The sequence below is a fragment of the Anomalospiza imberbis genome, chromosome 10, assembly GCF_031753505.1.
Source record: "Anomalospiza imberbis isolate Cuckoo-Finch-1a 21T00152 chromosome 10, ASM3175350v1, whole genome shotgun sequence".
Classification (NCBI taxonomy): domain Eukaryota; kingdom Metazoa; phylum Chordata; class Aves; order Passeriformes; family Viduidae; genus Anomalospiza; species Anomalospiza imberbis.
Genome location: NC_089690.1, coordinates 12,042,327 through 12,060,701, shown reverse-complemented (window position 1 = coordinate 12,060,701; position 18,375 = coordinate 12,042,327). Strand labels below are relative to the sequence as shown.

The 18,375-nt window shown below is 45.0% G+C and overlaps 2 protein-coding genes across 3 annotated transcripts in view; both read right to left on the bottom strand.

Moving 5' to 3' along the window:
* Window positions 1–2,827: 2,827 nt before the first annotated feature.
* LOC137479564 (phospholipase A and acyltransferase 1-like) lies at window positions 2,828–4,795 on the bottom strand. 2 transcript variants are annotated; one of them, XM_068200060.1, is made up of 4 exons: window positions 4,654–4,795; window positions 3,987–4,196; window positions 3,521–3,789; window positions 2,828–3,138 (listed from the first exon to the last, which is right to left on the bottom strand). In XM_068200060.1, the coding sequence occupies exons 2-4, from the start codon at window positions 4,102–4,104 to the stop codon at window positions 3,016–3,018; spliced, it is 510 nt and encodes a 169-aa protein (XP_068056161.1). In that variant the 5' UTR covers window positions 4,105–4,196; window positions 4,654–4,795; the 3' UTR covers window positions 2,828–3,015. The 2 variants fall into 2 exon arrangements, with proteins under 2 accessions (XP_068056161.1, XP_068056162.1); XM_068200061.1 differs by lacking the exon at window positions 4,654–4,795 and having other exon boundaries at window positions 3,987–4,223.
* A 3,028-nt stretch (window positions 4,796–7,823) lies between these two features.
* Window positions 7,824–18,375, bottom strand: part of LOC137479616 (IgGFc-binding protein-like) — a 60,534-nt gene continuing 49,982 nt past the window's right edge. Inside the window, exons 66-77 of the mRNA XM_068200080.1 lie at window positions 18,040–18,248; window positions 17,415–17,556; window positions 15,917–16,170; window positions 15,194–15,323; window positions 13,966–14,131; window positions 12,645–12,821; window positions 10,983–11,107; window positions 9,919–10,118; window positions 9,219–9,357; window positions 8,798–8,926; window positions 8,317–8,428; window positions 7,824–7,986 (exon numbers count right to left, since the gene is read on the bottom strand). Coding sequence (XP_068056181.1) covers window positions 7,833–7,986; window positions 8,317–8,428; window positions 8,798–8,926; window positions 9,219–9,357; window positions 9,919–10,118; window positions 10,983–11,107; window positions 12,645–12,821; window positions 13,966–14,131; window positions 15,194–15,323; window positions 15,917–16,170; window positions 17,415–17,556; window positions 18,040–18,248 — 1,937 coding nt within the window. The 3' untranslated portion in view covers window positions 7,824–7,832. The remainder of the gene's footprint in view (window positions 7,987–8,316; window positions 8,429–8,797; window positions 8,927–9,218; window positions 9,358–9,918; window positions 10,119–10,982; window positions 11,108–12,644; window positions 12,822–13,965; window positions 14,132–15,193; window positions 15,324–15,916; window positions 16,171–17,414; window positions 17,557–18,039; window positions 18,249–18,375) is intronic.

Sequence of the window (18,375 nt, the reverse complement as noted above, 5' to 3'; positions counted from 1 at the left end):
GCAGCGGCTGCCGGAGCGGCGGCCCCGCTCGGCCGGAGCCGGCTCGGGGCCGCTGCCGCCCGCCGGCGCCGGGCGAGGGAGCGAACGGCCCCGCTCGCAGCCAGCGCATCCGCCGAGGGCCGAGGCCGGGCCGGGCGGGCGTCCGGCTGCTGCCGCCGTCCCCGGCTGCCCCCGCCCGCCCGCGGTGCCCGCGCTCCCCTCCCGGCCGCGCTCCGCTCGGGGCTCCGCTGGGGCCGGGCCGGGCCCGCTCCGGTGCCGGGACGCGGCTGCCCGGGCGTGCCCGCGGTGCCCAGCCCGTGCCCGGGCCCTGGGGCACCCCTGGCCGCCCGGCAGAGCCGCGCCCGCCGCCGGCAGCCTGCAGGGGCCGCATCCTGCTGGAAACGCCCGATCACAACCCCCGAGCTCCGCTCACCTCAGCGCCTGTCCCGCTTCTGTCGTGGCCCGGCTCAAAGTCCCCTCTACCCGCTATAAATGGGGAGCACGAGGTGCTGGGTGTAACCCGCTGTGCTCACTGCCGGCTTTGCCCCGGAGCCAGCCCATCGGGGCGCACCCGCCACCTGCTCCAGGATGGTTCTGGTCTCAAGGTTGTTGCCAAAACCACCGTTGGGTGAAAAATCTGATCCTATCACCTTGGAAGTTGGGCCACCCCCTCTTTGCCAGATGCCCCTGACCTCAAGGGGTCCTTCTCTTCCAAGGCAGGCAACGATCCTGACACTGTACCCGTACATATGGCAGGATGTCATCTTGTAAAACAACCAGCTCTGGATCATGTTTATAGTCTGGCTTGCACACCAGTCAACCAGTCCTGAACCCATCAGAGGATGTAAATGGCCAGTGCAAACTGCCTTGTGTAAATGCAAAAAACTTTGCAGCAACATGATGGATGTCAGCAAACTTGATGGATTAGATTTACATTACCCCACCTACAAACAGAGTGAAGAGGACCACGTGAGGCCCTTGAGCCAGGCTCAGGGCTGCAGAATGCTGGGGCTTCCCTGTCTTGTACTGAATCAGCCCAGCTTTTCATCCTCTGATGTGAACTAGATTCAGATTGTTTAATGTCCTACAAATGCCATTCTTTTTAGGGACACTGTGCCTGTGCTGGGTGTGCCCCACTGCACAGGCATTGAGAGTTCTCTCAGCTGTTGGGAAAAGAACAGCCTTTACTCTACTCCATGGCAACTCAAGCAGTTGCCATGCCAGCATTTCCTAGAAAGGCTCAGAATTGCAGAATGTAGCAAGTGATGGATTTTGCTGCTCCTCCTCACACTCTCGCTTTATGGTTTTGGGCAGTGTTCCACCAAATCCTGTCAATGCACCCACCAGGCTCCATGGAGAGGCATCCCATAATGAGCAACATCACCCTGACTGGAAAGAGAAGCACAGTACAAATGCAAATTTCTGCATTCTGTGAAATGTTGCAGCTTTCAAGAACAAGAAGACAACTCCCCAGATAAAATAATGCCAGTTCTCTTGTATTCCAGGATGAAGTAGAGATGTGAGAGGTCGATATGCTGCCCTCACATGGTGGTCCCTTGTCATGGTGTGCAGAGAGAATGCCCTGAGTGCAGGAAAGTTCAGAAGTTCTGTATAACCACCTCAATAACTTAGCCATGAAAGCAGTTTCAATTCCATTTCCAGGAATCCAGAAAGGAGTTTCATTTTCCGTTTGATTATTATGTGTTTTCCCGTGTTAAAACAAAGAACTTTGTTCAGATATAATTACAAAGGGCAGTACAAAATACAACGGGAAACTTTGGCTTGGTTATTTCAAGCATTTAAAAACTGCTGATTAAAAAAAACCAATGAATTGATTTCTTGTTTTGCTTTGCTTGCATGCAAAGCTTTTGGTGTACCTACTAAACCAACTTTTTCTCATGCCACAAGTTTTTCACTTGAACTCTTCTGATTCCCTCCCTGATGGGGCTGGCAGGGGAGGGGCAAGTGGCTGCCTGGTGCTTTGTTGGCTGCTGGCTGGGGTTAAACCTGGACAACCTGTTCAGAGCAGACAAAAGCAGCCAGCCTCTCACAGACAGCTGTTCTGCTCTCACCTGTCCCTGCAGTCCAGGCAGATGCCTGTAAGAAAAGCAACACAGGATTCTGTGTCTCACAGGTGGGGTGCAGGTAACCTGGTTCCAAACACTTCAGACAGATACTCCAGGTAAAGGTAAATAAAGCACACTTAGCCTGAACAGTTTTCTACCAAGACAATGCACACATCAGCTTTGAGACAAGGAAAAGGCATGGCTCAGTACATTTGGAAACACTCTGTAGGCAGAGAAAAACCATGCAAAACACCATCATGCCAAAACTAGAAAACTCCTGTAAAACTCTGAAGGATACAGCTTATAAGACCTGACCTTCCCTCTGACCTCCCAACCTCCCAGGAGTTTCTCAGTCTAAGCAGCACAAGTACAGACTCCAAGGCAGTGCACATGCTCTGCCTGCTCCTTTGCAGACAGTGCAGCCAAGGCTTTCCCTCCTACATAGAGCCTCAGCTGGAAAATCCCCATCAGTCTTTTTTTTTTTACCTTTTTGGAAAGTTGAGGTTAAAATGACAGAAATACAGAAAAAGGTTACAGGAACCAATTGATGAAAATGGATGAAAAGCCTGCACCAGTGCAAATGCGCCCAGACTACGACAAAAATCACCACAGGCAATGAAATAAAAGGAGATATGGCAACTAGGCTAGTGCTGCTGGAGGTCAGTAAATGGTGCTGATTTTGACATTTTGTTTCTTAATGAGATAACAGGGAAATGCAAGGCTGAACAGTTGAACTTGGATACAAAGTTAGATAAAAGAAGATTTTGGGGCAATTAAAGTTAAGATTTCTAACATTTTATTTAATTAAATATTAATTATTTATTGTTATATTATTATTATTTAATGTTTACAGCAAGAAGAGTGGCACAGTTGCTAGGAAGCCTTGATGGCAGGTGTAGCAAAAGCGGACCAGTGACCTCTGTGGCCAGGAGATTCCCCTGCCTTGCTCTGAGCTCTTTCTGACAGCTCATCAGTAGTACTTTCTCTCTCTCCTGGATGAGTCCCCAAACAAGCCCTTCACCACAGCGGTGGCAAGACCAGCAAGAATGATACCTCCTACGGCTGCTGTAGTACCAATTACTGCTTTTGTGACCTACAAAGGGGAAGTAAAACACAGGCTGGAAACATGAGGAGCACTTATATTTACAATCCCCTAGCATGATAATATAGAAAAGGCAGGGATAATGAGAGTAAATAAATCAGTGAGAGGCGTGTGCCCCATGAGCAGAAGGGGTAACACCCAGGTTTGTACCCCTAGGAGTGGCACTCACTAAGGGGGCACTGTCAGGGTGCAGACAGAGCACAGTGACCCTCCAGGGGCAGGGGCTCTGGGGAGGCAGCGCTGCTTTGGAGCCCACGCCTGGCACTCGGCTGTCCCCATGCAGGCTGCAGGCTGTGTCCCAGTGCCGCGGCTCACAGCGAGCAGCCAGGAGGTGCTCTGGGAGGCACCCAGGGGCTCGCCCCGTGGCACTCACCTGCTCAGAGACTCCTTCTCCGTAGCGAAGCATTGTCACAAAGTGCTCACAGTTGCTGGTAAGCACATCATATGGCACCTCCCTGTCAATCCATTGCTCAGCACGCCGGATGATCTCCTCCACGGGGCGAGGAGTGTGGGAGCGGTCATACTTGTTGTTGATACGCCATTTATGATTTCCCACCACCACCTTCAGGAGCTGCTTCTTCACCTTGGCCTTTCTGGTGAATATTGATGTGGTGCTTACTGACAGAGATGGGGCTCCTTCATCTGGGGAAGTCAGGGAGGAGATAATGCAGTCAGTCAGACCCTCTCTGGCTTCTCCACGACCTCAGATGGTTTTCCTTTGCTCCTGGAAATGTCATCTACACACACAGGGTCTACCAGCAGCAGGATATGGAAGGAGACAGGGCTCCTGGGGCATCCCAACACCCACGCTGCCCCTTGCCAGGGGGCACAAGCCTTACCTACAGGTGTCACGTTGATGACATATCCGTCCCCCACGTACAGGGCCCAGTGCTGGTAACCTGTCCGGTCGATCTCGATCAGGTCTCCGGGCTGGGGGTGGCACTTGCCATCTGCCATCTCAGGATCGTGCAGTCAGGACGTGCAGCTGCAGCTGGGCTGGCTCAGCGCAGGCAGAGCGCAGCGGGGAGGCGAGGGCTGTGCAGGGGCAGCTGCCGGGAGCGCAGGCACCGAGGGTGTCAGCGGCGGCCCCGAGGGCAGCGGCTGCCGGAGCGGCGGCCCCGCTCGGCCGGAGCCGGCTCGGGGCCGCTGCCGCCCGCCGGCGCCGGGCGAGGGAGCGAACGGCCCCGCTCGCAGCCAGCGCATCCGCCGAGGGCCGAGGCCGGGCCGGGCGGGCGTCCGGCTGCTGCCGCCGTCCCCGGCTGCCCCCGCCCGCCCGCGGTGCCCGCGCTCCCCTCCCGGCCGCGCTCCGCTCGGGGCTCCGCTGGGGCCGGGCCGGGCCCGCTCCGGTGCCGGGACGCGGCTGCCCGGGCGTGCCCGCGGTGCCCAGCCCGTGCCCGGGCCCTGGGGCACCCCTGGCCGCCCGGCAGAGCCGCGCCCGCCGCCGGCAGCCTGCAGGGGCCGCATCCTGCTGGAAACGCCCGATCACAACCCCCGAGCTCCGCTCACCCCCGCGCCTGTTCCCCTGTTGTTGTGGCCGGGGCCCCAGCCCGCTGCTCCCGCTATAAATAGGATGAAGATGGCGCTTGCGCCGATCCTGTCGGGCTCACGGCCGACGCTGACCGAGAGTTGCCCCGTCCGTCTCCTCTTCCATCCCGTCCCATCCCACCGCCCCCGCCTTCTCCCTCCCACCACCCCTCCCAATCCGGTCGCTCCGCTCCCGGGATTGTTGCCAAAATCGCTGGTTTAGTGGAAAATCCAGTCCTGCGTCCGAGGAGGACGTGCCATTGCCACTTTCTCGGAGACATCCGCAGCTCCTCGAGCCCCTCCAGCCGCGGAGTGCTCCGGTCCCGCTCGGCCGAGCGATGAGTGAGCATCCCTCACCAGGAAACCTTTCGAGAGAAAATTGGGTGCTGCCGTTCTACTTCTTCACCGTGATGAGAAACAAAGGAGTTGGAGCTCTGCGTGAAATAATTTTAGGGCAAAGGGATTTTTAGGATGTGTTTTTATAACGTGGCCTGGGCAGTCCCTTTGGGACAGCAGAGGAATTTCATGATTGTGCCCAGCAAGGGTCCTGGTCCAAGAGATAAGCACAGCTGAGCCTGTACAGCCATCTCCTTTACTGGTGCTGGCACAGTGTGCTAAAACTAATGAGAAAAGTGTCTTCTGGGTAAGTTTAACTAAGTGGTATTTAAAGCCTTGCATTTCAGAAGTCTAGTGAGCAAGCTGGTTGATATAAAATATGAGAGCAGTGGAAGATTTGCCATCTTTCTCTCTTCTAGTGACATTATTTGTTAATTCAGAGGAGCATTGAACAGCAGTTCTACTTTCTGTATTATCCCCTTCTTTAAATCTTAACTATTTGCAAAGATTTGCAGTGGAAATTTAATCACCAAGGCAATTCTTGTAGTATGGAAAAAACCCAAACATATATATATGGAAACCCAGATATCTGCTTTACCTGGGCACAGCAGGGTCCTGTTGCTTAGGGGAGCCTGAGCTGGGATCCTGCAGTGGAGGGACTGAGCATGGTCAGCACTGCTCGGCAGTCACTGAATCACGCTGTGGCAGGCGCGAGAGTGCAATAGAAACTGCCACTGAACAGGCAGCAAAGATGGTATTACAAACACAGTGAAATTCCAGCATAAAGTTGACAGTTCATTTGTGCACTGATTCATTTTCATTGTGTAATGAGTTTGAAAGGCCCTTTCTATTCATACCATTCCCAAAATAGATGTAGTCTGTGTGTATGGACAGCTGGTGTGCTCTTGAATGGACCAGAATAACCTAACTCACCACAGAGACTGCAAAAACTTCTCTGGCTAACAGTACACATGAGTTTATGGGCACAAGGGAAAGGAAAAAAAGGTAATTAAATAATAACAAGCATTACAGCAGAAAAAACAGCAAGCCCTGTTAAGAAAACCCTCCTGTCTGATCATCCAGGACCCACTCTGGCAGTCACACTTGCTGCACTTGAGCTGGGACTGAGGCCCTGTCAGTCCCTTTGAGGTGCCCCCCTTGCCTCCCTGTACACCTCACACTGACACATTCAAAGGCTTCTCACCTGTGCGGTCCCAGGTTTGCCATAGCAGAGTCTCAAACATCTGGATCCTTAAAATAAATTAATCATGGTGCAACAACGAAATAACAGCTTGAGCTGGATGCCTCCAAGGAGGAACCCCATACAAAAGAAACCTTGTAGATTCTGTACCTTCACAGTCTGGGGTCCTCAGCTCCTGCTGTATCTCTGAGTGTCTGTACATGTGCTTGTGTCACAGGTCCCCCTGCCCTTTGTTATGTAAAGGTTGGCACCAGTTCAGTCAGGCCTTGCCACCCAGAGCTCAATCTGCATCTTACACTGCAGTTGCACACTGAGCTACCTGCAGTATATGTCTTCCTCAACAATCAGAGAGTAATCTGCAATGAACTGGAAAAGCACCAGAAATATTTTCATGGTGCTTTACATCTCAAAGCTTCACTCATAGCCCTGCTAATCTGTTCTGGGCTTGGACAAGGCTCAGGCAGTGCTTCAGTCCCTGAGCTTTGTGAGTGGTCTGTCATGGGGTGGGTCTCTCACACAGCATGTAACTAGGCATTGCTGCAAATACCTTTGGTCTCCTCATGTAGGGGACTCCTTAGTATGGTCTAGGGCTGAGTTGATGCAGAGCTCCTCTCACATTCAGCAATGTGGCAGCTTCTGAGTTTGCAAAGACCCCCAAGGAGAGTTTATGATATGATCTCATTCTTCAGAAAACTTTTGTTAAGTTCTTCTCTTACTTAGCCCCCACAGGTTGGGGACTGATGACAAGCCTGCTTCTTGTCCCCTCCACTCTAAGAGGATAATGGAGGTCATCCTTTTTATTACATCTGTCCTCAGGTGAGCTCAGTGTCTTGTTTCTTTCTCTCCCCAGCTGGACATGCCTTGCCAGAAGAGGGGTAAAAAACTGTGTCCATGTCAGTCAACTAATCCCCTCCCCATGGAAGGATTTGGGTAAAATCTCATGAAGAGACATCAGGTCTCATCCTACCTGGGATGCTATAACTAGTTTGTAGAATCATAGAATGGTTTGGGTTGGATGGAACCTAAAGATCATCCAGTTCCAATCCCCTGCCATGGGCAGGGACACCTTTCATTAGACCAGATTGCTCAAAGCTCCATCCAGCCTGGCCCTGAACACTTTCAGGGACAGGGCATCCACAACTTCTCTGGATAACCTATTCCAGTGCCTCACCGCCCTCATAGTAAGAAATTTCTTTCTAAGATCTAACCTAAACCTACTTTCAGATATCTAACCTTAACCTACTCTTTTTCAGTTTGAATTCTGACCACATCAGTCTATGGTTGGTACATCTCTCAGAGGTGTGTAAGTGATGATGTGCAGCACACTTGTGCCATCAAGGTCTGTCTGGAATTCGTGCTTTTCAAACATCCTTTGAAGACAACAGAGTCTCTTGCGTCAGTTAGAACATATTTCAGTTTGGGCCTACAATGTGATATCTGAGAGATATTTTAAATGAATAATTACAAAGGTTTTCAAGAAATGCAATGACAAATTTTTTATAATTTATAATTTTAAAAAAATTTATTAATTATAATTTATTATATTTTCTTCTCAAAGTATTAGAAATAGGATTAAAATACAAGAGTAAAAAGTATGACAAATCAATAGGAATAATATTGTTAACTATGGATGTGTATTTGGGGATTCATTTTGATCAAATGCACTGTTCACGATGCAGCCATAATCTTGCTCACGTTCTCTAGCATCCAATTTATCCCTGGACCTTTGCAAAGAAGAATCACTCGTTATTGTAACTGTATCCATCTTTCTCTTCCTTCTGTACAATGGGGGGGAAAAAAAAGAGAACAACCTATTTTAATTTCATTTATTATTTATAGTGAGAGATCAAACAATGCTGTGAGCATGAATGGAACTGGGTTTTGGAGAAATTAGAGTTTTATGAAAAGTGATGCATATGCCTTGTGTAAAAGAAATGGAATGTGTTAATTCCTGATAAAAAAAAGTTAAGTTTTCCCTCACATTCCTCAGAAGAGATGCTGTGGTTCCTTTCTGCTCTTGCAGGTATGTGACTAATGAGAGTTTTGAGGTTTACAGGTGCTAAAAGAGGTGTCTTTGCTGAATGTAGCAAAGCTGGGAAAAGCCTTACCTGAACAGGTACACTGTAGAGGAGATGAGAATGACAATAACAGCTACACCTGCCACAACTCCGATGACAATGGCAATTGTGTGGTCCGAATCCTCTGTGTCAGGGTCTTCAGCTGAAGAAAAAACAAGAGCCCTGTCACTGAAAGCTAACCATGCTGTGAACAGAAATGGTTTTTCCCCACCCTTGTCTGTCTGTTTGGTTTTTCTGTGTTCTCTGTAGCTTCCTGGAGTGGTGCCAGACCCAGGTCCTGCGTGCTGTACCGAGCTCTGATGTGCTGCTTTCTGGTACCTCTCCACTGGACTTCTGACCCCTTTCTCTGCTTGGATGACCACAGGCTCTCACCCACTGGGTTGCTAACCTACATCATGAAAATGAAGAGCAAGCCCATTCTTCTCCATAACATCATTTTTGAAAATGATGTGATTTTGAAAATGATGTGATGTGTTAATGCAGACAGGGAAATTCAGAATAGTTTTATTACCTATTTTTTCAGCCTCGCAGTTTGGTCCTGTGTAGAGTTCTGAACATTCACAGAAGTGGAGGGAGGTGCTGTTGGAAGTTTCAGAGCAAATGCCATCATTCTTACAAGGATTTGGCATACATGGGCCACCTGGGAAAAAAGAAACACTTGACTCTCAGATAATCCACCCCTGAAGAGAACTTGCTTAGATTATGCTGACTCCTAATGCTGCACTTCTGCTGTATTTCTGCATGTTTCTTATATCTGACCACATGAATAAGGGAAAGAAACACTGTTTCTCCAGTGAAACATTCAGAGAAAGATCCCTTGCATGGTTTTCTTCTGTACACTCTCTCTTGCAACTATCCCTAACCCAATGATGCCCTTTAAAGTTAGTTAAGACTTCATAGCATCAAAGACAATGTGATAGTGGTTGACTCACTCCTGTAGCATCCACGACTGTAGTTTGAAATGCCACAGATTTCATTAGACCCACACACTTCATCAATGCAGAAAACAGTGGAGCTTTCTGTGCACTGGCATTTCTGAGAGCAGTCATCAGTGGTGAATATTTCTCCAATCTGGAAGAACAGGAGTTAGATGTTAAAAAAGATCAAATAAAATCAGCCAGGAAAAACATTAATGTAGCACTGGAACCCTCATTATTCTCTCTCCAATGCTTTCCTGATGAACGGCAGTAGGGCAGATTGGGTTTTTTTAAAGTAGCTTGTAAAAAACCAAAGCAGACAGCTTATTAATACAGCTCTTTGCAACTCGAGGATGGCCCAAAAAAGAAAACAAAAGAAGAGTTTGGGGCATGAGATCCTAGCCCCAGGCAGGGTACATGTGCAACCAAAAATGGTCAACTGTTGCTTGGGATGAGCAGCAGCCGAATCACATAATACCTCCAAGGCAATGGAAATGCTGTCTGCCATTTCAGAGTTTCAGAGGGAGACCAAGAGATCTTGAACTCTCTTCCCTTTCTCCAGAAACCAGAATTTTATTAAACAATTGCTCTTTGTTTCTAATGTTTCTACTGCAAAATTACATGCTGAGGATTATGAGGAGATTGTCAAAATAACTAACAAGAGAATATACTGTTTAGTGCAGTGGGAGCTGTCTGACCCACAGAGAGACCATACCTCATAGTATTTGTTAAAGTATGTGCAGCCACACTGTTTGTAAGGCACACAGTCAAAGCCACTAAGAACATAACCATGGAGACATTCACAGCCTTCAACACAGGGTGATTCACACTCAGAGGGGCTGGTCAGGTCGTTGCAGGATGCTGGGCATGCAGACATGCATGAGCTGTACTTGCTGTTGGCAGGACATGACATAACTGCAAAAATAAGGAGTCTGGTTATACCAGGCTGCTGTGTGATACTTACTTACAGAATTCCCTTTCTGATCCATTGTGTAGGAGGCAATATAATAAATACACACACAGATGTGCATACATGTATAATAGTTCTGAAGCTGTAAGTAAAGCACTCCAAAGTCAGGAAATGCATCATCAAAGCTATTTGTCTACTGTGCTCTCATTCCTGGCATACACTGATCTCAGAAAAATTCTCACATGTTCAGGCTTGCCATCCCTGCAAGTGCCAGAGCTGTTCCACAACTTTAGGAACTGTGTTTCACCAGAAATACAAAGTCATCTAACCAATAGTAGACACAGGGAAAACATAATTTGATGAATCTCCAAACTTAAAAAAAAACAAAGAGGAAAAATATGTTTGAGATGACTATTAGTCTTCAGCATTTTTTTAGTCTGAAAAGTTTTGAGTTTTCAGTTGAGTTTTTTTTAATCTTGAAATTTCATAGGCAAAAAAGATAATTGGAATATTTTGTAGATTTAAAGAGAGTTTGAAATGAAATGTTTTGCCTTCAGATTTGTAGCTTGTAAAGGTCTCCAAAATTTAAACTTTTTGTCCCTTTGGGAATGGGGACATCTTTTCACTCACAAAACTTCTGATGACAGGGAGTTGACAGCTCCGATTTCCTAAGTATCTCTCAAAGCTGGGGTTTAAATGCAAAAGTCAGAAGCCAGAAAAACAAGTGTGCTTAACTGTGAAGAGTGAGTGAAGTGTGAATCAACATGTTTTTATTCCCTGAGAAGATTTGATATAGGAAAAGCCTTAAACTTCAGATTTTAAGAGTCCTGTAGGTAGAATCCCTACTTCCTGTTTCTTCCTGTGCTTACCACAGTCTGTCTGTTGCCTCCAGCCATCCATGCTGACTCCTTGCTGCTGACAATCCAGCACATATTCCTCCAGACTGCGACACAAGATCTCATCTCCTTCCACACACATATCAAACAGGCAGCTCCTGTGCAACATGAGAAAACATTAATTCCCAGTACATTTGCTATTGGTTGTTTTCATCTGCTTTTCTGACTGACTCTGAGTAAGTTTTGTTTTCCAGCAAAACTGTCTGGCTGAGAGGAAACAGAGGAGTACAAGACACCCCAAGCACGTAATTGGGAAGATCAGGTCATTTGTTGTGCAGCTGCTGGTGCTGTGTGAGGTATCCATATAGGATCATAGCATCATTAAAGCTGGAAAAGGCCTCCAAGATCATCAAGCCCAAGCTTCAACCTAACTCTACCAGGCCCACTACTAAACTATGGCCCTAAATTGAAAGCTTTCCTCATATACAACCTAAGTCTTCCTTGAACCAAGCAATAAACAGTTACCTGACTTAACACAGTAAGTTCTTCTTTGCCCTCTGCTTCTCTTTCAGGATACATCTTGCTTATACAGCACTTTTTAGTCCTGCTAAGTCTTACAGCTGAACTACATTCATCTTTCAATCCATGGGTACCCTCCCCATGTCCATCTGCCTTGAATGTTGACACAGAATTCTGTTTTATCCAGTGTTTGTCTGACAGTGCTACCTTCTCAGTTTTGCTCATCATTTCAGTATTCATGGCCTGATTTTCAGAGGCACTGAGATCCAAGATAAATGGAATCTGCAAATATGCAGCACCTCAGAAAAGTCAGGGCAACCACTAAGCAGGTAGAGCAGGCTGCCCAATCAAATTCTAGAGTGAGGAGCAAAGTAGGCTTATGTTAAGAATCAGGATAGTGGTCCACTTTATTTGGCTTAAAGTACTGTAACATTCTTCTCCCAGATAAGAGGGACTTTGGGCTGGGCATTATCTGTCTTTAAATATTAGGCACAACTATGTAACTAAAGAAAACTGGCGACTACTTGGCAAATTTGTGACTGATGATGGATGAAGCATGAAAGATGAACATGGGGATGAATATAGCTCAGAATTAGCTATGTTGGAATTGTATATGTAGGAGGCTGAGCAACCTTGAAACACAGAAGAGGGAACTTTCTCGAAGATATCAGTTTAGTTAATCTTCACTAATCTGGTTTTTGTACTTCTCCATGAAAAATTCAAGAAGTGTCACTGACAGCTTCAGCCTTTGTATATGGCATGATACAAATTTTATGAAGCTACAACTGCTACCCAATAGACCCAGGTTCTACAGTCTCATTGAATGTGGATGAGAAGTGTATGCACATTGGAAATTCCAGGCTACAGGGATAAATAATGCTTATCACTGCTGCTTTATCTGTGTGGGAAAAGAGGAAAGCTGTTTTGTAGAACTAGTAGAGAAGTGAAACGCTGAATAGATGAAAGAAATATAATCACAACTATTTAAAAATAAATAAGGGGATATACATATATCAATAATGGAATCACTGGGTCTACTTCTACAAAGACACTTACTATCCTCAGCTCCTAGTAATAGCCTGGAGACTCCAGGTGACTGAAGATTGTTCTTGTCAGAAACTATTGCCAAAATGATTTTGCAAATGGGGAGAACAACTGTCTGCAGTAGACACTTACGTGAAATAGAAATCTGGTTGGACTGCAGAATGACACTTGGCAAAAGGACCATTCACATCAGTCAGGATTTGACACCTTGAAGTTTTGTTTTGCTGCTCCAGCTGATTTTCGTTGCAGCCTTGGAAAAGCCCAGGATCTGGTTCCTCCTCAGAGTCATTTTCTGAGTTGACATTTCGTCTGTAAATGAAGTCATTATGAAATCATCAGTGTTCTGTATACATCCAACATTCATAGTACTATGCTCTGAGCAACACTGCAAGAATACTTCTGCCTTGTGGTGTAAGTGTAAACTTATTTATCATTCATGTTTTATCCTGAATGGGAAGGAGATACAGCAAATCAAAGATGTACTGAACACTTCCTACCATCTCAGAGATTTATGGATATTTAAAGTAAATCGGATATCTGTAGTTATCTTTTTGTAAATTCTGCAAGATACATGCCTTATCCATTGCTTCCTCCATCCAATCTATTCAATAAAAGTTGAATGTTAGTCAGAAGGATGCAGCTGGAATAAAGCCCTGTTTCTTGGATATATGTTCCCTTTCACTGAACAACTGGCTGCATGCTTGAAATGCCAAAATTTTCCTATGGACACAGACTCCAGAGCCCTTCTATTCTCAACACTGCCATGTATACTGTTTTCTGCTATTCTGGTAGGCAAATGTTTGCAGGGCTTTCAAAGCAACAGGAAGGCAGGAAGGAAGGAAACCTCAAGGAAACAAGAAAAACCTTTTTCAATGTTATGTATGGACTAATTAGCACAGAATTTTCCTGATCACAAATATTATGCTCATGTATGGTGAAAAGAACATCCTTACTTTTTGTGTACCGGCAGAAAACAAAGTAGATAGCCATGAAAGCAACAAAATCAGACTTTTCAAGAACCTTTTATGGGAGGAACTGTGAATTTATGTTGATGGATTTCAAAGCTACCTTCATGTTCCAGAGGAAAGACTTGACACTGAATCAGGATTTGCACTCACTCAGGCCCATCTAGCACATGTATTCATCTTTGAACAATGAGCTTGGCAAAGACCTTACTCACCCCTGTGCCCTAACAGCTGTAATGGCTGTGACTCCAAAGAGGGGTACTGAACTGGAGTCATACACTGACAGTTCAGGCCTTTTTTAGCCAGATAGAAGGGCACTGATAATTCCCCTTAGTGATGAGCAGGAAAAGTCCATACACACAAACAAAGGGAAGAAGAAAGATAAGAGAAATGAGACAGTGTAGTTATTCCTAGAGGTTAACTATGACTTAATTCACTCACTTCTAGTGGCAGTGCTTGCTGTGGATATTAAACAGAAAATCAAATACCTGAGACGAGAGCTTCTTTTCAGAGGAACTTTCCAGCTTTCACCAAATACATTCACATTCCTCACCCAAACACCATCTGGATTTTTGAAGTCATTTCTGTATCTCCCATCAAAGTCACCACACAAGCCTTCCACTCTGCTTCTGTAGGTGGTAGCCAGCTTTATGTCTAGGCAAAATCAGAAGGAAAAAAAAAGCTGTTACACAGAAACTGTTGCCACTGAGTGTATGGAAGAGGTAGAAATCAATGTCAAGTGCCACATGTCATGATTCAGATTGCAGGTTGGTAATATGACATGGACTTAATACATAGCATAAGAGCACAGCCCTGAACATACCTGTTCATACATGTGTTCACACTTCCTGTGCTCTGCAATGTGGATCGTGAAAAAAGTAATTTTTCACAAGTTTTTATATAGCATGATATAACTGCCTGGGTGCTCTTAGTGCGTGCTGCTTGCTGCTTTGCAACAAACAGAATGTATCATCCACTTTTTGCCCTTCACTTACAATCCACTTGATCACCGAGAAACAGAATTTCTCTTGACAGACATTTGCTTTCTGCACTTGGAATTTCAGGGTTTGGAGAGATGGCCATATAAATACATAGCCTGGCACTTTCACCATGCACTCAGAAATACTACACTATATGCTGTTGTAAATCAGGAGTAGCTGTGCTTTGAGCAGAGGAGGTACCGTGTGTCCAGTGACATGAGTGACTTGGGTATACGTGACCATCCTGACAAACACTAAAGAATGGGATTATCTGGAGTAGGCTTGAGAGGAAGCATGCAAAATGATACAATCACAGCGTAGACCTTGAGGATCTCAGTCCTACAACTCCTGTGACTAGATTTGGCTGGCAAAGGGGCAGATCCCCATTTTGCCCCATCATCTCAATTACCAATTTAAAGTGATTTGCTTTTGTTTTTATCATTCAGACCTTTCTTAACGTGAAGAAACTATATGACAGTCTGACTATATCTCATTTCTCCTAAGTTCAGTGGGATCCAGATAGAGAAATGCCAGTTTTATGTTTTTTTCTGGTTCCCAGGAAACACTTTTTTTCTGGTATTTTCTGGTTATTTTCTGATATTTTATATCACAAAGGAACATAAGAGCAAAGGGTGAATATTTCAAATTTTGCTTTGGGTTTAGACCTCCTCTGGAATTAGAACATTTCTGGGGGCTGTGCAAAAGTTTTTCTGCAAAGTTTTATAGCATTACTTACCTGCATTTTGACTGCCATCAAAGCTCAGATATAAGCCAAAATCTGTCTCCAGGTAAATTCTTGTTGTCCTCTGATATATATGAATACCTTCATGAGGTCGAACAGGGGGCCTCACTCTCACACCATCCAACTGACAAGGAATGAAAAAAAAATCATTATATATAGGCTAAATTAAAATCTGATTTCTGTAGAGATCAATGCTACAATCCAATACTTCTCTGGTTTCATGATAAATATATCAGAAAATTTAACAGCATTTATTTTTTTTAAGTTAACAAAATCACGTATTGAAGAAAGTGATCTGAGCACAGTACTTTCATATCATCCAAAGAAATTTCTATTATTGAGCTAAAAATGTAATATAGCAGCTATGTATGCTCTTACACACCAATAAAGAGGAAGGAAATTAAATTATCCTAGCATAAAACAAATCTTTCCTTACCATTGATAAAATTTATTATAAGCCTTGGGATATTTTGGGTTTCATTGCTAAAATTATGTCTATTGATTTTTTTTGTTTGGTGTAGAATTGTATCTTTCATACCTATGGAGACAAAAGACTCTACACAACTGAAAATCTCATTTGTGGTTACCTCACAGCACTGTTGCAATAATACAGTTCACTTTAACACTTTAATTTTTCAAAAAAAAAGTCCATTATTCAAAAGTGTTTTACTCCAAGGGAGGGCCTTCCTTGTGCTCTGCAGTGAGGGAGGGACTTACCAGAACCTGCTTGTTGTGCCTGAATCGCACTGTGTGGTTATAAACATTGATGAGCATCTCTTTCAGGTAAGTAATGTGTCGAATTATTCCACGTAAAGGATAGTTCATTCCTTCAATGCTGAACTGTGTCAGACTGTCAGGTAGGTCAGGGATGCTCTGAGCCAGAATATATGTGTATTTCCCTTGGAAGTGGTGCACCAGCCCGTCAAAGGTGATGTAGTGTGGGTCGCCCATGATCTGGCATCTCCCAAAACCTGCAAGGGAAGAGCTTCATTACTCTCCAGTTTAATTGTGCATGTGCCAGATACCATGCTTGGATTGGTCCACACTGTTAGATAAAAATGATTGCTGCTAGCATGCAGGTCTGAAGGTAAAAATGGGTACTCTAGTGAATAGACACTCAAATGGAGAGATGGACAGAGAAACTCATTCCTCTGCTGAGAACTGAGCTGAAGCAGAACATTAGTGTTTATAGAATTTATTGAGACTAAGCTGTGCACATTGGCCCTCTGCAGAGGAATGACTCTGACACAAGCACAGCTTGAACTGGCCTAATAAGAGATGTTGTTTTCATAACCTCTGCCATGTGTTACAAAATTGAAAAGCAATGTTTAAATTTGGCTGACTCAGTGCTGTCACTGATTTCTGCTGAGGTTACCAAACTGATCATTTGGTTTACCAGACCTAACAATCAGATACAGTGACTATCATCTATGTATTCTCCTCGACAACTGAGCACAGTAAACCATTATACCAGGAGAAAGGCATAGGAAGGCCTATTACATTACATATCCTTAAAACTGCTGGGGTGCCTCTGTTCAGATATTTTTCCAAAATATAGTAGGGGGACACTGAATTTGCCTTATGGTTTTGTATTGATTCTCACTACAGTGAGACTGATGCCATGCTATTCTTCAAAACTGAAGTGTAGGGACACTATGCAACAAGCTCTCTCCTAATCAACCCAACCTACGTAGAGAATATGGGATTAACTTTGCCTAGCCAACACAAATGTTGAATGAAAACCACCAAAGTCCTCTGACCGGCCTATCATATGTCTGTTCAGATCTGCTCTGTTCTGGCTTTGCTTATTGGTTTTTGATTTTTTTTTTTCTGTTCTCAAATTAACATGCTATGGAAAAAACAGGGTCATTGTGATGGAATTCACGAACTGAATTTTGAGTTCAGTAGATACAGTGGGATTTTTAAAAAAGAAATTTTAGTCAAACTAGTCAGACTGAACTGTCAAATTTCTAGATATAAGTAAATTATACCCAGGTATCCATTTCCCTCTACAAATTCTCTGCATGGAATAGGAACCTTCTGTTATGAGAACAGAGGCCTTTTTGTATTCAATAACATGTTGTCAACAAAACAGTCAGTTTCCTTCTTTCCCAGTGAAAGAATGGAATTGCCATGAAACAAAGTATGTACACCCATATCCTCCCTCCTTCTGCAGCCCTCAAGTGAACCCAAGTGAAGACCTGCTTGCCCATACTTGTTGGATTGCACTTGTGTTTTCCATCTTTGATCACGCAGGTTTCTCTAGAATCACAGCTGTAGCTCTTGCAACTGATGACACCGTTCTTCTGGCACTGGCATCTTTTGGTGCAGTGTGGAGTTATCCATGTCTCTCCAGCCTGGACACAAGTTGTGTTAATAATACATTATCAAGGTGCTCAGCTTTTCAGTGCAATGAAAGTTCAAAAGTCACGGGTGTGGACACTAGCTAGGTGAAACCTTGTCCAGTTGGCAATTCCACAACTGCTTGATTAAGTGTAGTCTCACCAAGAACCTGTGAGAGGGGATCTCAGTCCATTTATCTTAGTGTCTTTAGCATAAGAATTTGAGCACAAAACTGGACTAGGACAGATTGTCTGAATAAATCTGGTCAGTTGACTGTTTTAAAATAGGCCTCAGTTTTGGCCTCAGGTGCAAAGTACCAAACAAGCTTCTGTATCTCCTAATACCCGAGGCAGCAGCTTTTACTAATCAGATTAAAGGTATTTAAGAGGTAGATCCTGAAGTCTTTGATCTCTCTCTCTCTCTTTCATACTAAGATGGGCAGGAGAACATTTTTCTACAAGTTTTGAAGTGAGAGATTTGCTCCTTAAACTACTTACACTGTAGTAATTGTTGTCATCATCCCTGCAGCCGCAACTGCTGAGAGGCACACAGTTGCCATTGCTAAGCACATAATTATCATCACATTCACAGCCCTCTGTGCACTCTTCTGTCTTCTCACAAAGGGAAGAGGCAAAAATGTCACTGCATGTTGATGGGCAGGCAGAGACACAGTCTTTGTAGTGGCTTCGGGGTGGGCAGGGCAGTGCTGTGTGGGAGAACAGAGCCAGCGTTATTAAATACATTTACAAAGTGCACTGCAAACACTGAAAGCTACACCTTGGCCTATGGAATGGTAGTACAGAACTGTCTTTTAATAGCTGATTTTGACCATC